Here is a 19,523-nt window from a genome sequence, read left to right on the forward strand (position 1 = left end):
TTATTATATTTTTCTGTGTGTTTGGCAGATTTTTTTTTTTAAATTGGGTAATATCCTGACTGAGGGAGAAAGATGTAAGCCAGAATTATTGGATGATCAGTAGACTTTACATTTAATTTTTTTGTCATACTGAGTAATTGCTTGTAATCTGTTTATTTTAGGGTGTGCTATAGCACCAATCACTCTAATATGTAAGGTTATGTCTACTCTTATGGCAGTGCCTAGAGGACAGACAGTGCCTGTCTGGCTAGCACAGGTATAACTAGCAGTGTAGATGGTGAGACAGTGGCTTAGATGACTATAGTCGAGGAGAGTGCCCTATACACCTGAAGCACCAAAGTACCAACCCTACACAGCTCTCTACATGCCCAAGCCATACCTCCCACATCTACACTGCTATTTTTAGCACTGTAGTGTCCCTTTGCCTCCCTGCTGCCAGAGCCTTTCCTCACCCCAGTGAAAGGAAAGCTCTAGCAAGGGTGAGAGGCGGTAGAGAAAGGCTCCTGCAGCTACCTTCTGCCACAGCCTTTCCCCTCTGCCCCCTCCCGCCAGAGCATTTTCTTTCACAGTGAAAGGTTCTGGCTGTGGGGAGCTGCTAGAGCCTTTTCCCACTGCCTCCCTGCTTCCAAAGCCTTTCGCTGAGGCATATAGCTACATACTTCTGAGACAAGTGTGGACACAGCCTGCCTTTCACTGCAGTGAGTCACTGCACATGTAGGGCTTGAACTCTGCATGCTGCCATACGTGTAGATATGCTTCCAAAGTTAGTTAGATATGCATGTTAAGGTCACTGTTGGACCTCAGACTCTTGTGCTCTACTCCCTTCCCTGGTATAGGAATATGCATCTACAGTTTTATATTTCTTCTTCTCCTCTTCCCTTCCCCTTCTCACATCAATCTGGTTGTGATGCACAGACTTTCTTAAAAAGGAGGTTCTTGCAGCAAAGCAGTCATACAGTCCTTTGGATTAGTCTGATCTCATTTGAGGAAGCTCTGTCCATAGCTAAACCCCATGACCATAACCATTTTAGCTCTGGCTCTCTAATATTTTGTCCTGGGCTTTATGAAGAAGAGGTTGTCTCTGTTGGCATATCATGGCTAGAGATGTAAGCATTAGTGTAGCTGGGTCTCAGGGATTAACAGCATCGTTGTCACCACCTCATCCTCCACTAGTATCACCAACTTTATTTAGCACTATTTCCATTTAGCACATTGGCAGTTTGGGTTAAGTTGTGCCATGAAGCAATGTGCAATGGATGGAGACACTTCCAGGGAAAGCCTTGTAGGCCATGGTCTCAGAAACACTCCTAACAGGCACAGGTCTTTCCAGGGATAATGTTGCATTGAAGGAGGAACAGTAGGCAATATCCTTTATGAGGTACAACATCCTTCCACCACATATCCAACCAACTGCAATCAGGTATCATGAGGAAGGGAGGGAATAGAAGCATGGCTCCTCCTACCCCCTTGCTCCCAGAGTGAAGAGCATCAATACTGTGTTCCTCCAGGTGCCAGAAGACATTGTCCTGGAAACCCTCATGAAGCCACACAATAGCTTATTTTCTCTCTTCCCTATAGCTATGTTAGGACTAGGCACAATCTAGCCCTGTGTTTGTGTGCTAATGTTTGAGTGACACCCTCAAGGAAAGGCCTCAAGGAAATTCTGCTGCTGGCAGAGATCTCTAATTTAATTTATGGGTCTCAGTGTGTGTATAAAGATTTAGTCATCTATGACGGCCTTTGTGAGGATCATAACTGTCAGTCAGCTCTGTTTTGCATCAATTTGGTGCAGTAAAACACAGACACACATACAAGCAATTGAGAGCAGGAGAAGTAGCAGTAACCTGTCCCAGCCCCAGCAGCGAGGGATGTATCCTGTTGCTAATTTTCATTGAAGAAGCGACTGTATTCAATCCAACTTCCCAGAGAGCAGCTGTATCAGTATGTCCCACCTCAGCTGCATGTGGATTCAGAGTATTCTTCATCTCTGTGGTATCATTCAGTCCAGCCAGAAATGATAACAGACTGTTAAAGGGGAGGCAGCATAGTTGAGTAGATAGAGCACTAGACTATGATTCAGGGAACTTGGTTCTATAAGTGGCTTTGCCATAGGCCTGCTGCGTGACTCAATTGTCCACTTCATGCCTTAGTTTCCCCATCAGTAAAATGGGGATAATCATGCTGCTCTCCTTTGTAAAGCGCTTGGAAAGATACTTATCAAACGCACTGTAGGAAAGCTAGGTATTATAATTTATTACTTTTTATTGATGCACTTGGTTCCCTGCTGCAGCTAGAAAAATAGGTGCTGGCCCTCTTACAGTTGCTTAAAGCCTTGCACAAGTGTCTCCTGCTGTGTTCCTGTTGCCCCTGAAGAACCTCTCAGTCTCTTGGCAGGAGCCCTCTATCACACTATCCAGGGCACAGCCCCATTCATCAGAGTGATTTCCCCATCATGAGCCACAATCCTGGTTTCTGCCATCTGCTTGTCAAATGAAACTGCAGAAAGGATCTCTCCATTGCCATATTGCAGCTGCCTACATTTACCTACTTTACTGCTTCTGTGGCTGTCATCCTTACTTCCTAAAGGGAGCTGCTCCATGCTGTGAGATTAGAACATGTGCAGCGTCACATGCAAGAGACCATTTTGCCGCTCTAGCACTTTCCCTGCCACACCCCTTCTCTCCTGCTACAGCTGCATGATCACTCAGTTTGCTTGGAAACAATGGCCTTCCCATTCCTCTCATCCTTCCCTGCCTCCTGACACACTCCCAGCCACTGTATGCTGGGCGGCTGGGTGGCTGGGTCAGCATTTCAACGATGAATAAAGTATGTGTATTCACACATAGATATGCCTTTTATATATAAATGCTCCTATCTATAGTGGTAAAAGCTCCTCCAGAATGGTCCTCACTCTGCATCTGGTTGGGGAGCATGGCCTAGTGGTCATGACCACAACCCCAACTGCCAAAGGGGTTGTGGAAAGGGGATTCCGGGCCCTCCCATTTCACCAGGCTCTAACCCAGGGCCCTTTGGGCTACCAGTGATCTGGCAACCAAGGCTGCTTAAGGCTGTCCTCCTTGGGCCTTTTCCTCTCACCCCCCTGGGTCAATTTAGTCCACAGCCTACCCCTGTTGGGGAAGTCCACACCAAAATAAGTAAGAGAGGGTTACCAACATTCAGGGTCCACAGGATACTTCCGTCTCTGGGGTGGGTCCTCCCTTCCTTCAGGCAGAGCCCGTTTGGGCAGCTATGTCAGAGCCTTTTGACTTCTCACTGTGCTGCTGGAGCTGCGGGTCTACTTACCTGCCTTTTAATTCCACCAGCAGATGGAGCATTTGCTGCAGGTGTGGCAGAGCCGAACTGGCTGACCAAAATAAATCCTTAAATCCTTGTTGCCCAGTGTGGGGTATGTACACCCCATCACACTCCCCGAAACATTTATGCAAACACAGTCCAATTACATGATTGTTTGTGTTAAATGAAATAAAAAGAGCCCTGAACATAATTGGATCAAATCCCATTACAAATTGTGAATATGGTTGTGAATATTTTTCCCCAAATTCATTCATCACTAGCTGAGAAAATCCAGTCACATAACGAATGTTTCAAAAGCATTAAAAAAATATTGTTCATAACCCAATAAGATTTCAAAGACCTAACATAACTCGACAGAGCTTGTTGGATTGGTATTTAAAACACTGTACTCCACCTTACTTCAGCACCAGAGTTTTTAAACCATTATTCAACTGCTTTCTGAAGTCACATATAACCCTACAAAATCCAATTTAAAAATAAAACATGCAATAAAAAGATTAAAAGGGAAAAGAGTGGGAACTATATTGTTAAGAAAGAAAAATAGCAATTCATGTTACCTTTTTTCCTTTTGCAAAATCGTACTTAAATCTTCTAAAAATATTACTGGAAAAGGCATTTATGAAGTTGTTCCTAATCTCAAGTCTGATCTCTGTGTCAGTAATGACAATATGATCTGAAACACACAGCACTAGTAGTGGTCCGTTCTATTCCATTCCAGGCATTTAAACCTTGACCATCACCATGTTATCTGGGTACAGGGTCCACTCGTGTTTATCGAACAGAATCAAAAGAACACTCTCGAACTGTTTGGCTAACTTCCATCTAATGATGGTTTGTATTGGCAAGCCTAGTTAGCATTCCCAGACTGGCTGCTGCAATTTGCTCCCACCCTGCACGCCTCAAGTCAGTGTGGCATTCTACTCTCACAACAGAACATTCTGGACTTTAATTGGGCTCCTCTTGGTTGGACTAATGTCTGAGAATGCCTCTCCTAACTTGGAAAGGAGGTCTTATAGGAACTCTATGGGAGTTAGCAGCTTCCTGTATCTGTCGAAAGAGTCATATGTTACCATTATCAGTTTGATTTTTACATCTATAGTCACTTGTAGGTTTGCCTCTGTTGGCATGGATCTGTTGCATGTGCTACTATTGTGTCCTTGTCTTTCTCTATTTTTTTATAACGGCAAATATAACAACAGAGGCAGGTGAGCTGAGGAGTGCAGGGCATTACAGCAAAGAGTCAGGGACATTAGTTTTTGAAAGCTCTGCCTCAGCTGCAACATTAGGGGGAAGAGAATCCACAAGGACTGAGTAGAAGTGTTTGTGTACATCTATAATGATGGCCCATTTCTTCTATAAGAACATGCTGTGCTGCTGTTACATAGGGTTGTGTCCTGTGACAATATTTCCTATTGGATTGGGAATCTAAATTGTTATTCCTCCCTTTTTTTTGTTTGAACATAGGATCTCTGTAAGGTTATATTTTATCTGAGAGTCTAGCCATCCCTATATCCCATGGTGGAGCTTCAGCACCTCAGTCAGTTTAGAAAAGTTAGAAAATGATTTGCTAGGGGCTTCCCACCTGCACTTGTTGCTTGGGATTTAAAAATGTCTCTCCTTAGTTTTGTAAATAAGAGTTGCACTCTCATTTATTTTCATTGGCAGCCTCCCTTTGGCAACATCAGGTGATGGTGTACAGTATAAAAAGCAGAAAAATGAACTATGCCTGGCTTTTTACACTAGGTGATCTGTCTCTCTTTCAAATGTGACTTTAAAAACATATTTAATGGTGTCAGCTATGCCTTGAGGGACCAGAATTGCAAACAGGTACATCAAAAGTAAGATATGGCTCCTTCCTCCCCTACCCCCACATACTCCCAATGTGACATTCAACAAAAGGAATTTCCCTTTAGGTTGTACTTACACGAAACTGCCAAAACATGAAAGCAGTCTATCCCCACACAATAGAGAGTTTCTACCAGAATTGATTTCTATATTATAATGGAACTAAAAAAAAATTGTTTTTGTTTTTTTTAAAGGACTTCATTGGTATTTCAAAAACAGTTACTGGTATATTCATGGGATTGCTGAGATTATGTGTGACAGTGGTTCCCAAATCTTTTCACAGAGAGGTCCATCTCTTAATAATAATATTGTCTTGTGAACCACCTCCCTGTTAATTTTTTTTACTTCAGAGACCACCTGCTTCCCATTCCCAAAAGTTCCCTGTGGCAAATCTGGGAACTGCTTCCCTAGAAAAGTAATATTAGGAAATTATTTGTGCATCTTCCTGTAGGAATTAAACACTTTTGCATATGCAAGACACTAACAGATTTAATTACTGATTGTGAAAGGACACCATCCAAAGATGCTACTTCCTGATTTGATAAGGAACGTTCCATTTTCTTTGCATTCTTCATTCGCTTGCTTTTCACTGATCTGTTTCATTTTATTCAAACTACACATTCATTATACATTTGCTTTGCAAATTTATACATAATCAAAATAGATGTTCTTAGGTTTTAACATGGCAGTCGGTGAGAAGAGAAACTTTAGAGTGAATCACTTTTAAATTACTAGTTTAATGCTCTGGGGATCAGATTGCCAAGAGGTTAGTCCCTGAAAGGAAGGATTTTGCCTATAATCAAGAAAAGTGTTTTACTAAGGGTAGGTCTATACTCACCGTCCGGGTCGACGCGGTGAGTTTGACTTCTCGGAGTTCGAACTATTGCATCTAATCAAGACGCGATAGTTCGAACTCACCGCGTGCTCCGGTCGACTCCGGAACTCCACCACCGCGAACAGCGGTGGCGGAGTCGACCTTGGAGCCGCGGAGTTCGACCCCGCCGCGTCTGGACGGGTAAGTCAGTCGAACTAGGGTACTTCGAGTTCAGCTACGCTATTCGCGTAGCTGAACTTGCGTACCCTAGTTCGACCCCCCCCCCCCCTTAGTGTAGACCAGGCCTTAGTGACTAGGTTTCACTTTAAGGCCTGAAGAATCCAGATCCAGCTGGTCTGGGGGTAGTATTAAATCATAGCTTGAATAAAAATCAGTTAAAATTGTTATTGAATAGTACAACCCCCTTTTCTCTGGGTTAAGTCAATCAAAAGTTGCTGTCAGCACTATAGAAACGTGAAATAATGAGAAAATTAGGGGGTTGTTTGTTTGTTTTTTAAGCAAGCATTGCTATGTCGGGGGGGAAATCACACTCAGAACATTTAGAATGGAATAGAGGACTTTTCCTTAGAGAGAGGGATCTTTAATAGTGAATGGTTCCTATGATTTCTAATTTTCATGCATTTTAGCCTTTTGTGTACTTAATACATCATAAAAGGGATGTTTGCTTTTAAGTGATTTTTCTTACCCTGTATAAAAGGGACACAGAATGAACTTATGGTGTAATTACAATAAAATCGGGATCAAATTGGCCAAACCCCTTTCTTTATGACACTTGCCATGGAAAAATAGGAGGAAAGGTTGAGAAAATCTGAGGAAGGGGAGTCCAGAATGAGAAATGTCTTACCAATACCAAGAGTGAGCCAATGACTGAGACGTATCTTTTCTTTGTTCATGTTTAACAAAACATTGAGAAGTTTGTGCTACTCTGCCTCAGCTAGAAACTAACCCAGGACCACAGCCTAGTGATTCTGAATGAAACTGCTATGTAAATGAACTGGTGCATCAGGATATTTCTAGTATATGTCAATCGGTCATTTTTTTCCTTTCTGTACTTGCATGTACACCAGTATTTTTCTTATGTAATTATGTTTTCATTCCAAAGTCCCTCTCAATATTTCTACCTAACACCAATGAGACAAATTTGGTGATAGCAAAAGTGAGTGCAACTCATTTAAAATCAATAGGGTTAAATCCACTTGCACCACTGCATACTGTGTATGATCACTTGAGGCTAATTAATTGATGTATTGTGGGGTACATAACTTATTAATAAACAAATTCCCTCTGACAGGCCACAACCCCACACAACATTCTTATTACATTGCTGCAGGATATAGTAAAGCTTTCTTGTTGAACACAAATCATTCTTCATTGTTGCCAGATAAAAGATACATTTTTAATCACTATCAATGGTGAAATTAAGCCCTTTTTATTATTTCGGCAGGGGCGGCTCTAGGCACCAGCAAAACAAGCTGGTGCCTAGGGCGGCGAAATCTAGGGGGCGGCAAAAGGCTGGGGTCCCAGCTCATCCTGCCGCTGTGAGCCGAGGAGCGGCCCGTCCCCTGCTTCCGGGGGGGGGCGGCAGGCTGGGCCGGCGGACCTGCCGCAGTCATGCCTGCGGGAGGTCCACCGGAGCCCCGGGATGACTGGACCTGCCGCAGGCATGACTGCGGAGGGGGCGCTCGTCCTGCGGCTCGGCTGGACCTCCCGCAGGCATGACTGCGGCAGCTCAAGCGGAGCCGCCGGACCCGCAAACCGTCCGCAGCCGGGGGAGGTCCAGCCGAGCCACGCGGGACCAGCGGTCCCTCTGCAGTCATGCCCGCAGGAGGTCCGCTGCTCCCCCGGCTCCGGGGCGCCTCCCGCGCATGACTGCTTGGGGCGGCCAAAAAGGTAGAGCCGCCCCTGTATTTCGGGATACCCTTTTTGAGACAGCTGGGTTATATGGGTTTGAAAGATGGCAGCTTGTCCACGTTTTATTAATGTCATTTTCCTTACTGGTTGGCAATGTGCTCAAGTTTTTGTAATTTCTTAGGTTTGCTTGTCTAACTGCAACCCTACTGTAACTCCAGTGATATCATCGTGGTTACATCAGAGTTGAATTTGAAAGCCCTCTGATAATGGACTATCTTTTCCTTCATTCTAAAATTCCTTGCTTTGAGGTTTAACTAAAAAGACCTAATGCTCCTTTGCCATTTTACAATTTCCCCCCCCCAAAGAAGGTGTAAAACAGCCCAAGGTTCTGATTCTGACCCTCACCGAATGCACACACACCTGTGACAGTAATTTGCAAAGTAACAGGGTAATGAAATATACTTTCTCCTAACTAAACTAGATTTCAGGCTGGTGGTTAGATACATTTACAGAAAAAACATGCTTATTTGGTTCCAAATCCCTGCACTACAAGAGAACCCTGCACAGCTATGAAGTAGGAGGCATGATTCTATCACAGGCAAACATCTTTTTGGTTTCTTGGAAAAAAATCACCTATGTTGAAGCTATGTAGTAGGCATTCTCAAGGAAGTTATTTAGGCACTCGTGGGAACTGTCCATATGCATGATACCCTCTGTGCAGATAGACAGATGTAGATAAATACAGAATATATGTATATATATATATTCTGTATTTATCTACATCTACATATATATATATACACAGACACATACATACACACATACAGAGAATACAGATAGTGTGTGTGTGTATATATATAATATGCAAGGGGTGGGGCGTGCAATATGATATTTATTTATTTGATATATGATATTTATTTTCGTGGGCTTTCTCTACATAGTCTTCAATAAATATGCAAGCAATCATGTAAATCAAATAATTATGGAGACTAAACCTGTTCTCAGTGGAAAGGGATTTCTCTGCTGCAAACTACTGGATATTAGTAAGATAGCTAGCCTTTCATTTGCTCATATACTGTAACCAAGGCAACCTTTCATTACTTTGTATCCCACAGGACACCAGTACTAGCATCCTGTCCATCCTAAAATGCACAGTACTACAGCTCTGGGAATCTGTATGCCATGGTACAGTATCTTGAAAAAGTCATGCCATTAGCAAGTCTCCCAGGTGCAGGACAAGTGAGCTATCAACAACAGCTGTCAGTTTTCCTTGACATGAACATTTGAATTTGTGTCTCATACGAATAATATAAGATTCCTATTGTTGTTGGCTTTTCTAGGATTTATATAAAAATAATTTGTGACTACCCTCTCCACACCCACGCTTCTAATATACTGCACACACAAAAGTATATCAGAGATATTACTTATTTTGTGAAGGAAAAAAAAAAGAATCCCACAGCATTTGTTTTTAATAACTGTTCAGCTACAAAATTTTATTGGTATCCTTTTATGTTCCCTCTAGAGGATGTAATGCACAAAAGCATTGCCACGGAACATATAAAATTACAAATGAAATTTATTGTAAAAAGTAGAATGTCTTCTAGACTGGTGTCAGTATTTATTTCATTCATAAACCAAAACTGCAGGTATAATATATTCATTGTCAGCAAGTTCATGTGTGTAAATTGCCATCCAATGGTATTGACTGATATAAGACAGATATTGAAAAGACAATTTAAATTTACTCTTCCAAACATAAACTGTTCCACAAAAGCACTGTAAAAACTCCTTCAAGGTTTTGTGTTGTGCTTCACATTGATGGTTAACTACATAATTTGGTTGTGTCATAATCCACTGTGTTTGGTAATTTGGCATTAAAGGCCTGCAAAGCGGATTGAATCCTCACCACCTCACTGGTAGATAGTTTGAGTCTATGTCGTAGCAAGCAAGAGAACAGGTCTAGACGACGCTGGCCAGGCGGGGAGAGTTTATTTACACGGTCCCGTATCTCTAATAGCTGCAAAAGTGCTGAGTCCTGTGATCCCTGAGTATAGGGGTAGTCCAGCTGCAAAATTAAGTCCCGAATTGCTTCTGGGTCAAAGTGCATGCTGTAGCCAAACACTTGGATGTTGTTGATTTTCATGTAGCCTAGGTTACGTGAAGGATCGATAAATTCCAGGGGTTCGTAGTAGATGCTTTCATTGCCATTTGGACCATTTGACTTAATTCGACTCCTCAAGTAGATATGTACTGTTTCAAAAAATGTCTTCCACTTGTTGCCTAGAGTCAGCGTCCAGTTATAACACTGAAGAGGTAAGTCCAGCTTAGTCCGCTCCCAGTCTGGGAAACTGTTTTCATTCACAGGCATGAACCAGCTTTCAGAGTGGCTGCCTCCAAAAGGGTTGACGTAAACTGCTAGAACAGGTTCCAAGGTGCTGTTTTTTGTTAGGCAAATTTGAAGAGAGATACCCAGTATCATATGGACCAAGCTAGACTTGTATTTGTTACTCTTAAGGGTAAGGAGCATCCGTTTGCGCCAGGAGGGATCGAACCAGCTATTGAGGCGCATATCATTGCTGATGAAAATGGCATGGACTTCAATCCTCCGGTCTGTTTTTTGCAATAAATACTTCATCTCCAGATCCTGAAGATCTGTCTCAAACCCAATGTAGTGCTCTGTGGAGTCTGCCACTTCAGGCTTGCAAAGCCCTTGGCTCAGCATGTATCCAGTATTACAGTTCCCACAGCGGGTGCGGTTGTCAGGTGCACATGTTAAACATGCAGAGCCATCTCCCACAATGCAGGGAAGGAACCCATTGCAGGCAACCTGATCATTAGGGCAGGTGCACGAATGAGTCTCTTCAGAAAAGCTTCCCAGAAGACCATTTTCATTGCAGTACAGAAAGGACTGGATGCGGTTTAGCCAATAGATTGATGATCTGTAAAAGTTAAAAATGATAACAATAATTAATAACACAAAGAAGGAATCAGAACCCAATCACTACAACCTTGTATTTTTTCACTTTGAAAGAGACAAAGAAAACTGATAGTGGCAGCAAATTCAGACACTATAAACGTCTCTAACATGTCAGATGATGACATCTGGAGTGATATCAATGGATATATACATTTCCAGTATGATGAAAAATCACAAAGGAATGTTACCTTATAAACTCAGTGGCATAACAAGACAATTGGTTTATATTTTCTATTCACTGCACATCATTACTAAGAAACCCTGTCAAGTAAATAGCTAATTTTCTGCATCTGACTTCACTTTAGTACTCTATACAGGGTGGATTTGGGTTTTTTTGGTGCTATTTTGCTAGTTAAGTTGTTATCTGTGTGGGTGGATGTGTACCATCTTTCATCTTTGTTACATAGTCTTTGGAGGTTTACATGATATTCTGAACGTTCTTGTTCTGGGTTGGAACTGCTGTGATTTACAGATAGTGAAATTTAGAGACCAAGCATTTAGCTGGAATACCAGGTAAGAGAAAACATTAAAATAGATTCAGACTTTATTATCTGAGTCACTTCTAGCACTATACTCCTACTGTTAAGCATGGGTGAATATGTCTTTCATTTTTCCCTGACTGGACTGGTAAGGCACAGTTGCAAAGAGAAAGACAATATGACCAAACAGACTCTGGAAATGGCTCAGAGCAAAAATAACCTGGATTGCTTTTATATTTTTCAGCTTTTGTGGCATGCTAGTTTTATTGATGCATTGCTTGAAGGACACATTTTAGTTTCTGCTATGTCAAATTCCATTTTTCTAATGTTGATAAAGATGTTGTACAATTTGTTTCCCCCCCAACTATAAAATAAACATTAACACTGTAAACCTGTATGATATCAAAATTTGGCTTTGCAAAAGTGTCAGTCTGAAACACAGTAAAAACAAGTTAACCTGTACCCTTGTTATTTGATCTTTTTTTCTTTTTGTGTGTCATTTATTGCATATCAATATTTTACATGAATAACAACCCTTGTGCAACATTTTTTTTTAAATAGAAGCATGGTTGCCTAGAATGCATTCACTGTGCTTTGTATCTAGTTGAAAGCAGACATTAAGTAAGAATGTTATTACTAGAGCTGTTCAAATCTGGAATTTCCATCTTGCAGAAAATGTCAAATATTATGGCATTTTTATTGTCCAAATCAACAAAAAGTAAAAATATTAAACTTTGCATGGAATGGAAAGTTACAAAATAATTTAATTTGGAAATGCAAAACGTTTTGTTTGGCTTAGTTCAAAATTGAACTGTGTCTATGTGGACTGCAGTGGTGCCACAGGGAAGCTATAGTTTTGGTTAACCTGAATCAAAACATTTTGGTTTATTGAACCAAATCAAAATGTTCAGGTTTTGGGTAAGTTCACCATTACTCTGTGTCTGCCTGTTTTGCTATGGTGCCTCATGAAAATTATATTTAAGGTTCCTTTTATCCCCATTCTACCCTATGAGCTGGGTACACAGCCAAAAAAAATCTCTCATAATGCATCATCATGAAACACTGTGGCTGTCCAATCAGAGGTAAGACTGTGTGCACCACGGGAGATGTAGTCCAACCAAGGAGCTCAATCTGTAGAGAAAAATGGGAGAATAAAACATCTAAACTACAGCTCCCATAAGACATTGTGGCAGCTCAGGTGGACAGAGATTATTGTCAAATTGACCCAAAATTAAATATTTTGATTTGATTTAACAAACCAAAATGTTCTGATTTGGCTCAACCAAATATGAAATTAAATATTTTGTTTAGATTTACCTGAAAAGTGGGAAAAAAAGGCAAAATTGAAATTTTCACACAGATATACTTTAATGGAAAATTGCTAACCAGCTCTAATTATTACTGTTTCATAGTATGTATTATCTTATTGTTTCAAAAGTAAACATTACAAAAGCCTTGAGTAGCTTTGTGACATATTTAGAAGTAGAGCTGGGTGGGACATGGGTTTCTTGTATTGGGAAACAATTGGGTTTTTTAAACCTCCTGTCCCAAATTAAGACAAACAATATAAATCTCAACAATTTTCAGAAACTGACAATCCATAAATAATTTGGTTAAGGATCAATCAAAATATTTTATTTTGATAATTTCAAAATGTTTTGCTTCAATGTTAGGTTTCAGAGTAGCAGCCATGTTAGTCTGAATCCGCAAAAAGAACAGGAGTACTTGTGGCATCTTAGAGACTAACAAATTTATTTCAGCACGAGCTTTCATGAGCTACAGTTCACTACTTCGGATGCATAGAATGGAACAATGTTGAACTTTTTACTATAGTTAGTTTAAATTTCAACATCTGGACAATTTTGAAACTTTTTTTCCATTTTTTTAAAACTAGAAATTGGTCAAAACTGACAGTTTCCTGCTAAGTTTCAATTAAGATGAATCAGTATTTTCTACCAAAAAAAAAAAAATTCTGTCAAAAATTCCCTGCTAGTTCTAGTTATAACTTCTCAATTATTGTCTCCAGTTTCTGCTGGAACAGAACTACTAAGATATCATGTCAACATTATACTGATAGGCACAAATGAGCCTATTTTAAATATTTGGGCCATATAACATTTAAAACTGGAGATAAATTAGCATACATTTTGTCAAGTATCCCAAATTAAAGAGAGGTCCTATAGTAGAAAGAAAGGATGGTCTTGTTAAGGCAACAGACAGGGACTTCAATTCCAATCTCAACTTCTGGCTTCAATTCACACCTCAACTACATTTATGTGTTAGATTGGACAAATCATGTAGTGCAGGATTTTGTCCTGCAGCAGAAGGCTAACAACATTTGTTTAAATGAAAGCCAAGATTTGGAACTACTATTCTTCACCAAAGGGAGATGTGGGATGAGAGCAAATTTCCTGTGGAAAATTCCATGGATATGGAATCACAGAATACATAGTGCTCCAATGCCTATGTTGTTCCTATCTTTGGAAGGCACTTCCTCTATGTATCTTTAATGAAAGCTAAAATTGTTGCTTGCATTGCTACGATACGTAACTACACTGGAAACAATGGTGTACGAATATACATAGTAATTTATATTAATGATGCCACATTACTGAAATAAATCTTCTTAATAAAATTTTGTCCTTGTCTGAAGGATTGAAAGTCCCATCTCAAAGGTTGCTCACTACTGCCTATTCCTAGAGCTTTATGGCTTGGGCCTGTCTGAGATATATCACAATCAGATTTCCAAAAGGTACAAGATAGAGGACATGGCACTCCAGAGCTTTTTTCACCCCTTTAAATTTTTGGACTATGCCATTTACTTTTAATTAGTCTTTAAAAATTAGGCCTGCCCTGTTGGTAACAGTTGGACCTATATAATTACAGTATCACGTTTAAGAACTTACCCTGATGGAAGCTGATCTGATCTACAAATGTGAATCCTAGGAGCACATCCCTCATTATGAGTTCTCCACGAAAGTTCAGTTTCTTTTAAAAGTTTTGTTCATAAATAAGAATATGTGAACACAAAGCTGCTTCTTGTACAAGAGAAACTCCATTATCCAGACATGGATTTGAAGCACAGTGGCAGGATAGTTATTTGCAGAATTATTGTAAAAATTCCTTTTTCTGTTTTAGGGTATCAGCAATAGAGGCCAAATTTGGCTTATTTTATTCACATAAATCATCATGCTGTTCAATTATTTTGGACATCTAAGTATTGATTTAGAAGCCTAATTTCAGGCACCAGTTTCTGATAATTGGAGCAGTAATCTATGTTAATAAAAAAATTGAAACTGAAACTTTGAATATTCTTTTATCGAAAAAAGGAAGAAATGATGGAGCTTTGAGTCATGTGTATGTGTGTCAGAAAATTCTCATTAATCTTTTATCTTTTCCTCTTCTGTTTCCTTTAATCACCTATTTTCTTAAAATAAATGCATGCAAAACAGAGTGGAATCCTAATTCCAGAGAGCTAATATTAATTTAAAATCACCTCAGAGTTAGCGATCATTTTATGTACATCATCTATCATTTCTGCATTCCTCATGCTGTCAACAAAAAAACAAACAAACAAAAATTGGTGGCTCAGAATTGATCTGAAATTTTAAAAGGGTATTTTACAAAATATGTGATGACCAAGAGATGTGCTTGTATGAAACTATCTATACAACAAACAATATATTTTCTTTTAACAACCAAACCTTTCTGTTTAGCATTTGTTTGTCTTATGTGCTTATCTGTACTGTGAAGATTTGCACCTGTGTGATCAACGTAATACTTCTAATGGAATAGATGGTGGGTCATCTCCTGTTTACCTTCCTAATAGAAGTAATTACACAGTGAACGAGACTGCTTGTGTCAATGAGATGAGCAGGAATTTTCTCATTGACAATAAACAAAAGGGAAATCACTACCGTTTTCATTGTCCACAATAAGAAAAAAGCAAAAGGCAAGCTAACATAATAAATAATGTTAGGTGAAGATTTCAAAAGTGATATCGTTGTTAATAATCTAATGGAATTTGATTTAAAAAAATAATTGTACCTGATAGCATTCCTTTAACACCTTACGATACAGTTATAGCACTTTAATATTTTGTTTCTTTGCTATTTCAAAGAATTATCTACACATTAACATGCAGCCCAAACAACAAACATCAGCACTTAGGTCTTCATCCTTCTAAAGTGGGTAGGCCAAATTCAGGGGCAATACATTAGTTATGCTAACTTAGATTCCATTATAGTCAGACACCTTTACTGCTATTGGCACTCACCAACAAATGTGTGAGTGACTGGAAAGGAGTCTATGTTGTCATAACAAACACACACATAAAGAAGCTCAAAGTATGGGCATGGCCTACTTTTAACAGACACTCTTACACTCACCTGTTAGTTACTTTCCTGCATGAACTTCTCTCTTCTGTCCCTGGGCTTATCAGTAAAACCAGTTGACTACCTTTAATGTAAACTCAGTGGGCCAAATTCAGAAATGACCTGCCCCAGGGTGACCTTCACATTTCTCTTTGGTGAGTATGAGTCTAAAGATTTCTACAACGTCTAAATAAGACAAAGGCCTTGTGTACACTGCCACTTACAGCGCTGGAACTTTCTTTGCTCAGGGGTGTGAAAAAACACCCCTGAGTAATGCAAGTTTCAGAGCTGTAAAGTGGCAGGGTAGATAGTGCTACAGCTATAGATAGTAGCTATTCCCCATGCAGAGGTGGTGTTAATAGAGCTCCGGGAGAGCTCTCTCCCAGCACTGGAGCCGTGACTACACAGCCATGTTAAAGCACTGCCATGGCAGCACTTTAACGTCAGCTGTATAAACATGCCCTTAGAGAATGTGGGTAAATCTAAGGATATCTACGAGGATATAAACGCACTTTGGGAGGGTTGAAAGATGAAACTTCTAACTTAGACTCCATCTAGACTTCCTTAGTTTTTCTTAAACTGAAGTCTAGTCCACATTAAAAACCCAGCTACATCACTCTGGAATCCACACCTCGTGGATATAGTTAATATAGTTAAGTGATATAGTTAAGCAGACCTAACTCATAGTATAGACAACCCTAGGTCGACAGAAACAATTCTTCTGTTGATCTATCCACTGCCTCTCACGGAACTGGATTAACTACACTGATGGGACATTCCCTCCTGTTGGCATAGGTAGTGTCCACACTGAAGCACTGCAGCAATGGAGCTGCAGCACTACTGCTGTAGACAAGCACTCAGACTTGTTTCCACTCACTTCCCAAATAGTCCAAGAATATTTACTATTATGATTCCTTTGTTATTTGCATGAATGAAACCAACTGCTTTGTATTACTTTATCTCTTTAAAGTTGGCATTAAGCAGTAATAATATACTTCCTAGTTCACCTTTGTCATGTTACTTTTACTGAAGTAAATTAAGTGAAAAAAAAATCTACATGAAAGGTAGGTAACCATACTTTATTTATCCTACTAGTCCTTAATAGATAAATTTACACTCATTTTAAAGAATTATTCTGAATTTGTTCTCCTTATTCTAGGAGTAGAGATGGTCATTTAAATAACTCATCTGGAAAAAAATTGATTCAGATTCTAGTCATAATTAGGAATTTTTTAAAATGTGTAACAAATTATGTTTTTAGGGAAAAAAACACCATACAAACAGTTTCAGATCCATGATAGTATTCCCTAACAGATTTTCATGTCTGTATGCTTTGTGAACCTTTGAGTTTGAAGGGGCTGGTTATATGCATTGTACTGATTCCTGAGATCCCTCAACTCCTCCTACTGAAAGCAGTAATGAGGGGAATCCGCACTTTACAGGATGAGGCCTGTGATGAGGTGTATATCCCACAAAGACTTCAAATGGGCCTGAGAGAGCAACTAACATACCGGGCTGCACCTGGAGAGTGGGCCAGGCTTAACTGAGGATGAAGCCTGGCTGGGGAGGGGACATGGGAGAGGATTATAAACTAAGGAACTTGAGAGTAGAATGGGGCTGGCTGCTGGGGTGTGGAGGGTGAGCTGGCTTTTGGCAGGATTGAGATGGAGATTTTCTGACCCCAAATGAAGTCACTTTAGAAACTGAAGAAGATTCTGTTAGAGAGGGAAAATGGATACAAAGTAGGGAAAAAAAGAAAAGAGTAGAATCAGAGCATGATGATATCAGCAATAAAGCAAAGCTTGGGAAAGAAATAAACCAAAATGTTATAATTGCAAGTTCCCTAGCCAAAGCAATAAGATTAGGTGCCATTCAGTATGCGAAAGCAGCTAACTAGATCCAAAAAAGCATAGGGCAGTGGCTCTCAAACTTTTTTTACTGGTGACCCCTTCACATAGCAAGCCTCTGAGTGCGACCCCGCTTATAAATTAAAAACACTTTTTATATATATTTAACACCATTGTAAATGCTGGAGGCAAAGCGGGGTTTGGGGTGGAGGTTGACAGATCACAACCCCCTATGTAATAATCTCACAACTCCCTGAGGTATCCTGACCCCCAATTTGAGAACCCCTGGCATAGGGGATATAGTAACAGCCAGGAGGTTGTAAGATGGGGATTTTTTAGTTGACTGTACAGACAAAGAGCAGGCTGCTAAACTGCTTAAAAACTAAAATGCTAGGGAACATTAAAATAAATTGCCAGCTACCAAAGTATTCCCTGCAAAAAGGGGGTGATATATGGAGTGCCATTAGAACTGATCAGTGATGAAATACCAAAAGTATAGGAGAAGAGAAAGTGTATGCTAACAATCTGTCAATAGATCAAATTCATGTGATTTTAAATAAGGTTAAGAGTGCAATACTACTACTATTGAGATCACAGTCTTTTGTTGGAATGTGCAGTTTTACAGCACATGCAAGAATTAAATGAAAATATCCTGGAAATGAAAAATAAACCAGCTGTCCTATGTCTCCAAGAAACATGGTTGGTTAAAAAGCTTCCCTTTAAATTTACAGGTTACTTAGACAAGACTGAAAACTAGGAAGAGAAGGAGTCATTTGCACTTTCATAAAGGACACACTAAACTACAAAGCCATAGAGAACGAAGAAGTAATGCTGTGGAGATCCCAATTCAGACGAGAATTTTTTCTTTAAAGATTTATAATATCGATAACCTGTGTAGGAAATTAGACTCCTCAGACTTACTAGAAAGACAATATATTTTATGCAGTGACCTAAATAGTCATAATAATTTGTGGGACAGTAAGACAACTGATAAGAATGGCATATGGTTAGAAAAGTTCATTGAAAACAAACTAGTGATTTTAAACAATGGCACACCAACACCCCAAAAGAGATTTAAAGCAGCAGATGATAGTTTTTCTTGCTTAGATCTGGGAATTATAACAGCAGATCCTGCAAGTAGATGCAACTGGGAAATAAATAGGGAAGTGGGAATGGGGAGTGATCATTTCTCCATACCGCCAACCTTACCTTGCCCTTGAAATGTAATGGAATATTACCCACCTGGTATTTAAAAAAAAAGCTATCTCAGAGCTATTTACAACTAAGTGTACTGAATGTTCATTGTGTGAATGATGATGACGTAGAGAAATTCAATGCCAATGTAATAAAGGGATTAATAACAGCAGCTATGTTAGCCATACCTAAGATACCGAAGTATCCCAAAACTAAAACCTCAGTTCCATAGTGGAATGAGGACTGCAAAATGGCAATTAAGGATAGGAACAAAGCCTATAAAAAGAAAAACAGAAAATGAATAGTAAAGATCTAATGAAGTATAGAAGACATAAGACAATAGCCGAAAGAATTATTTAAAAAAAAAGAAAAGAAAGACAGGTGGAGGAAGTACTGTGGGTGGACAAATAAAGATACCAAGACATGATAAATATACAGGCAAATTAGAAGAATGCATACAATTAAGACAAAGAATAGTAACTTCCCACATTTTCTTGGGACTGACACAATAGTTAGAAGTTCTGATAACAAAACAGCATAAGTTTAGCAGAAACTTTCTGAGGGGTGAGTAATGATGAAATCAAAGGGCAGTTTGTCACCAGATTAAAAGATAATTCATTTAAGAGAATCGTGATCTACTATACTGGTGGGGTAAACATGAAGCTACTATACTGAATGAATGGTTTTGTAAATGGGAGCTTGAGAAAGCTATTGCTAACTGCAAGAATACAGCCCCAGCTAAAAATAATATATTCAACATTTTTAATATCTATCTGAAAGCAGTTTGAAGGTTCACTTGGAATT

At 39.6% G+C, this 19,523-nt stretch overlaps 1 protein-coding gene across 6 annotated transcripts in view; it reads right to left on the minus strand.

Annotated features, from left to right (window-relative positions):
• Positions 1-9,331: 9,331 nt before the first annotated feature.
• The window catches only part of BRINP3 (BMP/retinoic acid inducible neural specific 3), a 331,852-nt gene continuing 321,660 nt past the window's right edge, over positions 9,332-19,523 (minus strand). For all 6 annotated transcript variants that reach the window (XM_039486613.1, XM_039486610.1, XM_039486611.1 and 3 more), the window contains one exon: positions 9,332-10,788. In XM_039486613.1, coding sequence (XP_039342547.1) covers positions 9,672-10,788 — 1,117 coding nt within the window. In that variant the 3' untranslated portion in view covers positions 9,332-9,671. The remainder of the gene's footprint in view (positions 10,789-19,523) is intronic.

This window comes from Mauremys reevesii, linkage group 8 (genome assembly GCF_016161935.1).
Source record: "Mauremys reevesii isolate NIE-2019 linkage group 8, ASM1616193v1, whole genome shotgun sequence".
NCBI lineage: Eukaryota > Metazoa > Chordata > Testudines > Geoemydidae > Mauremys > Mauremys reevesii.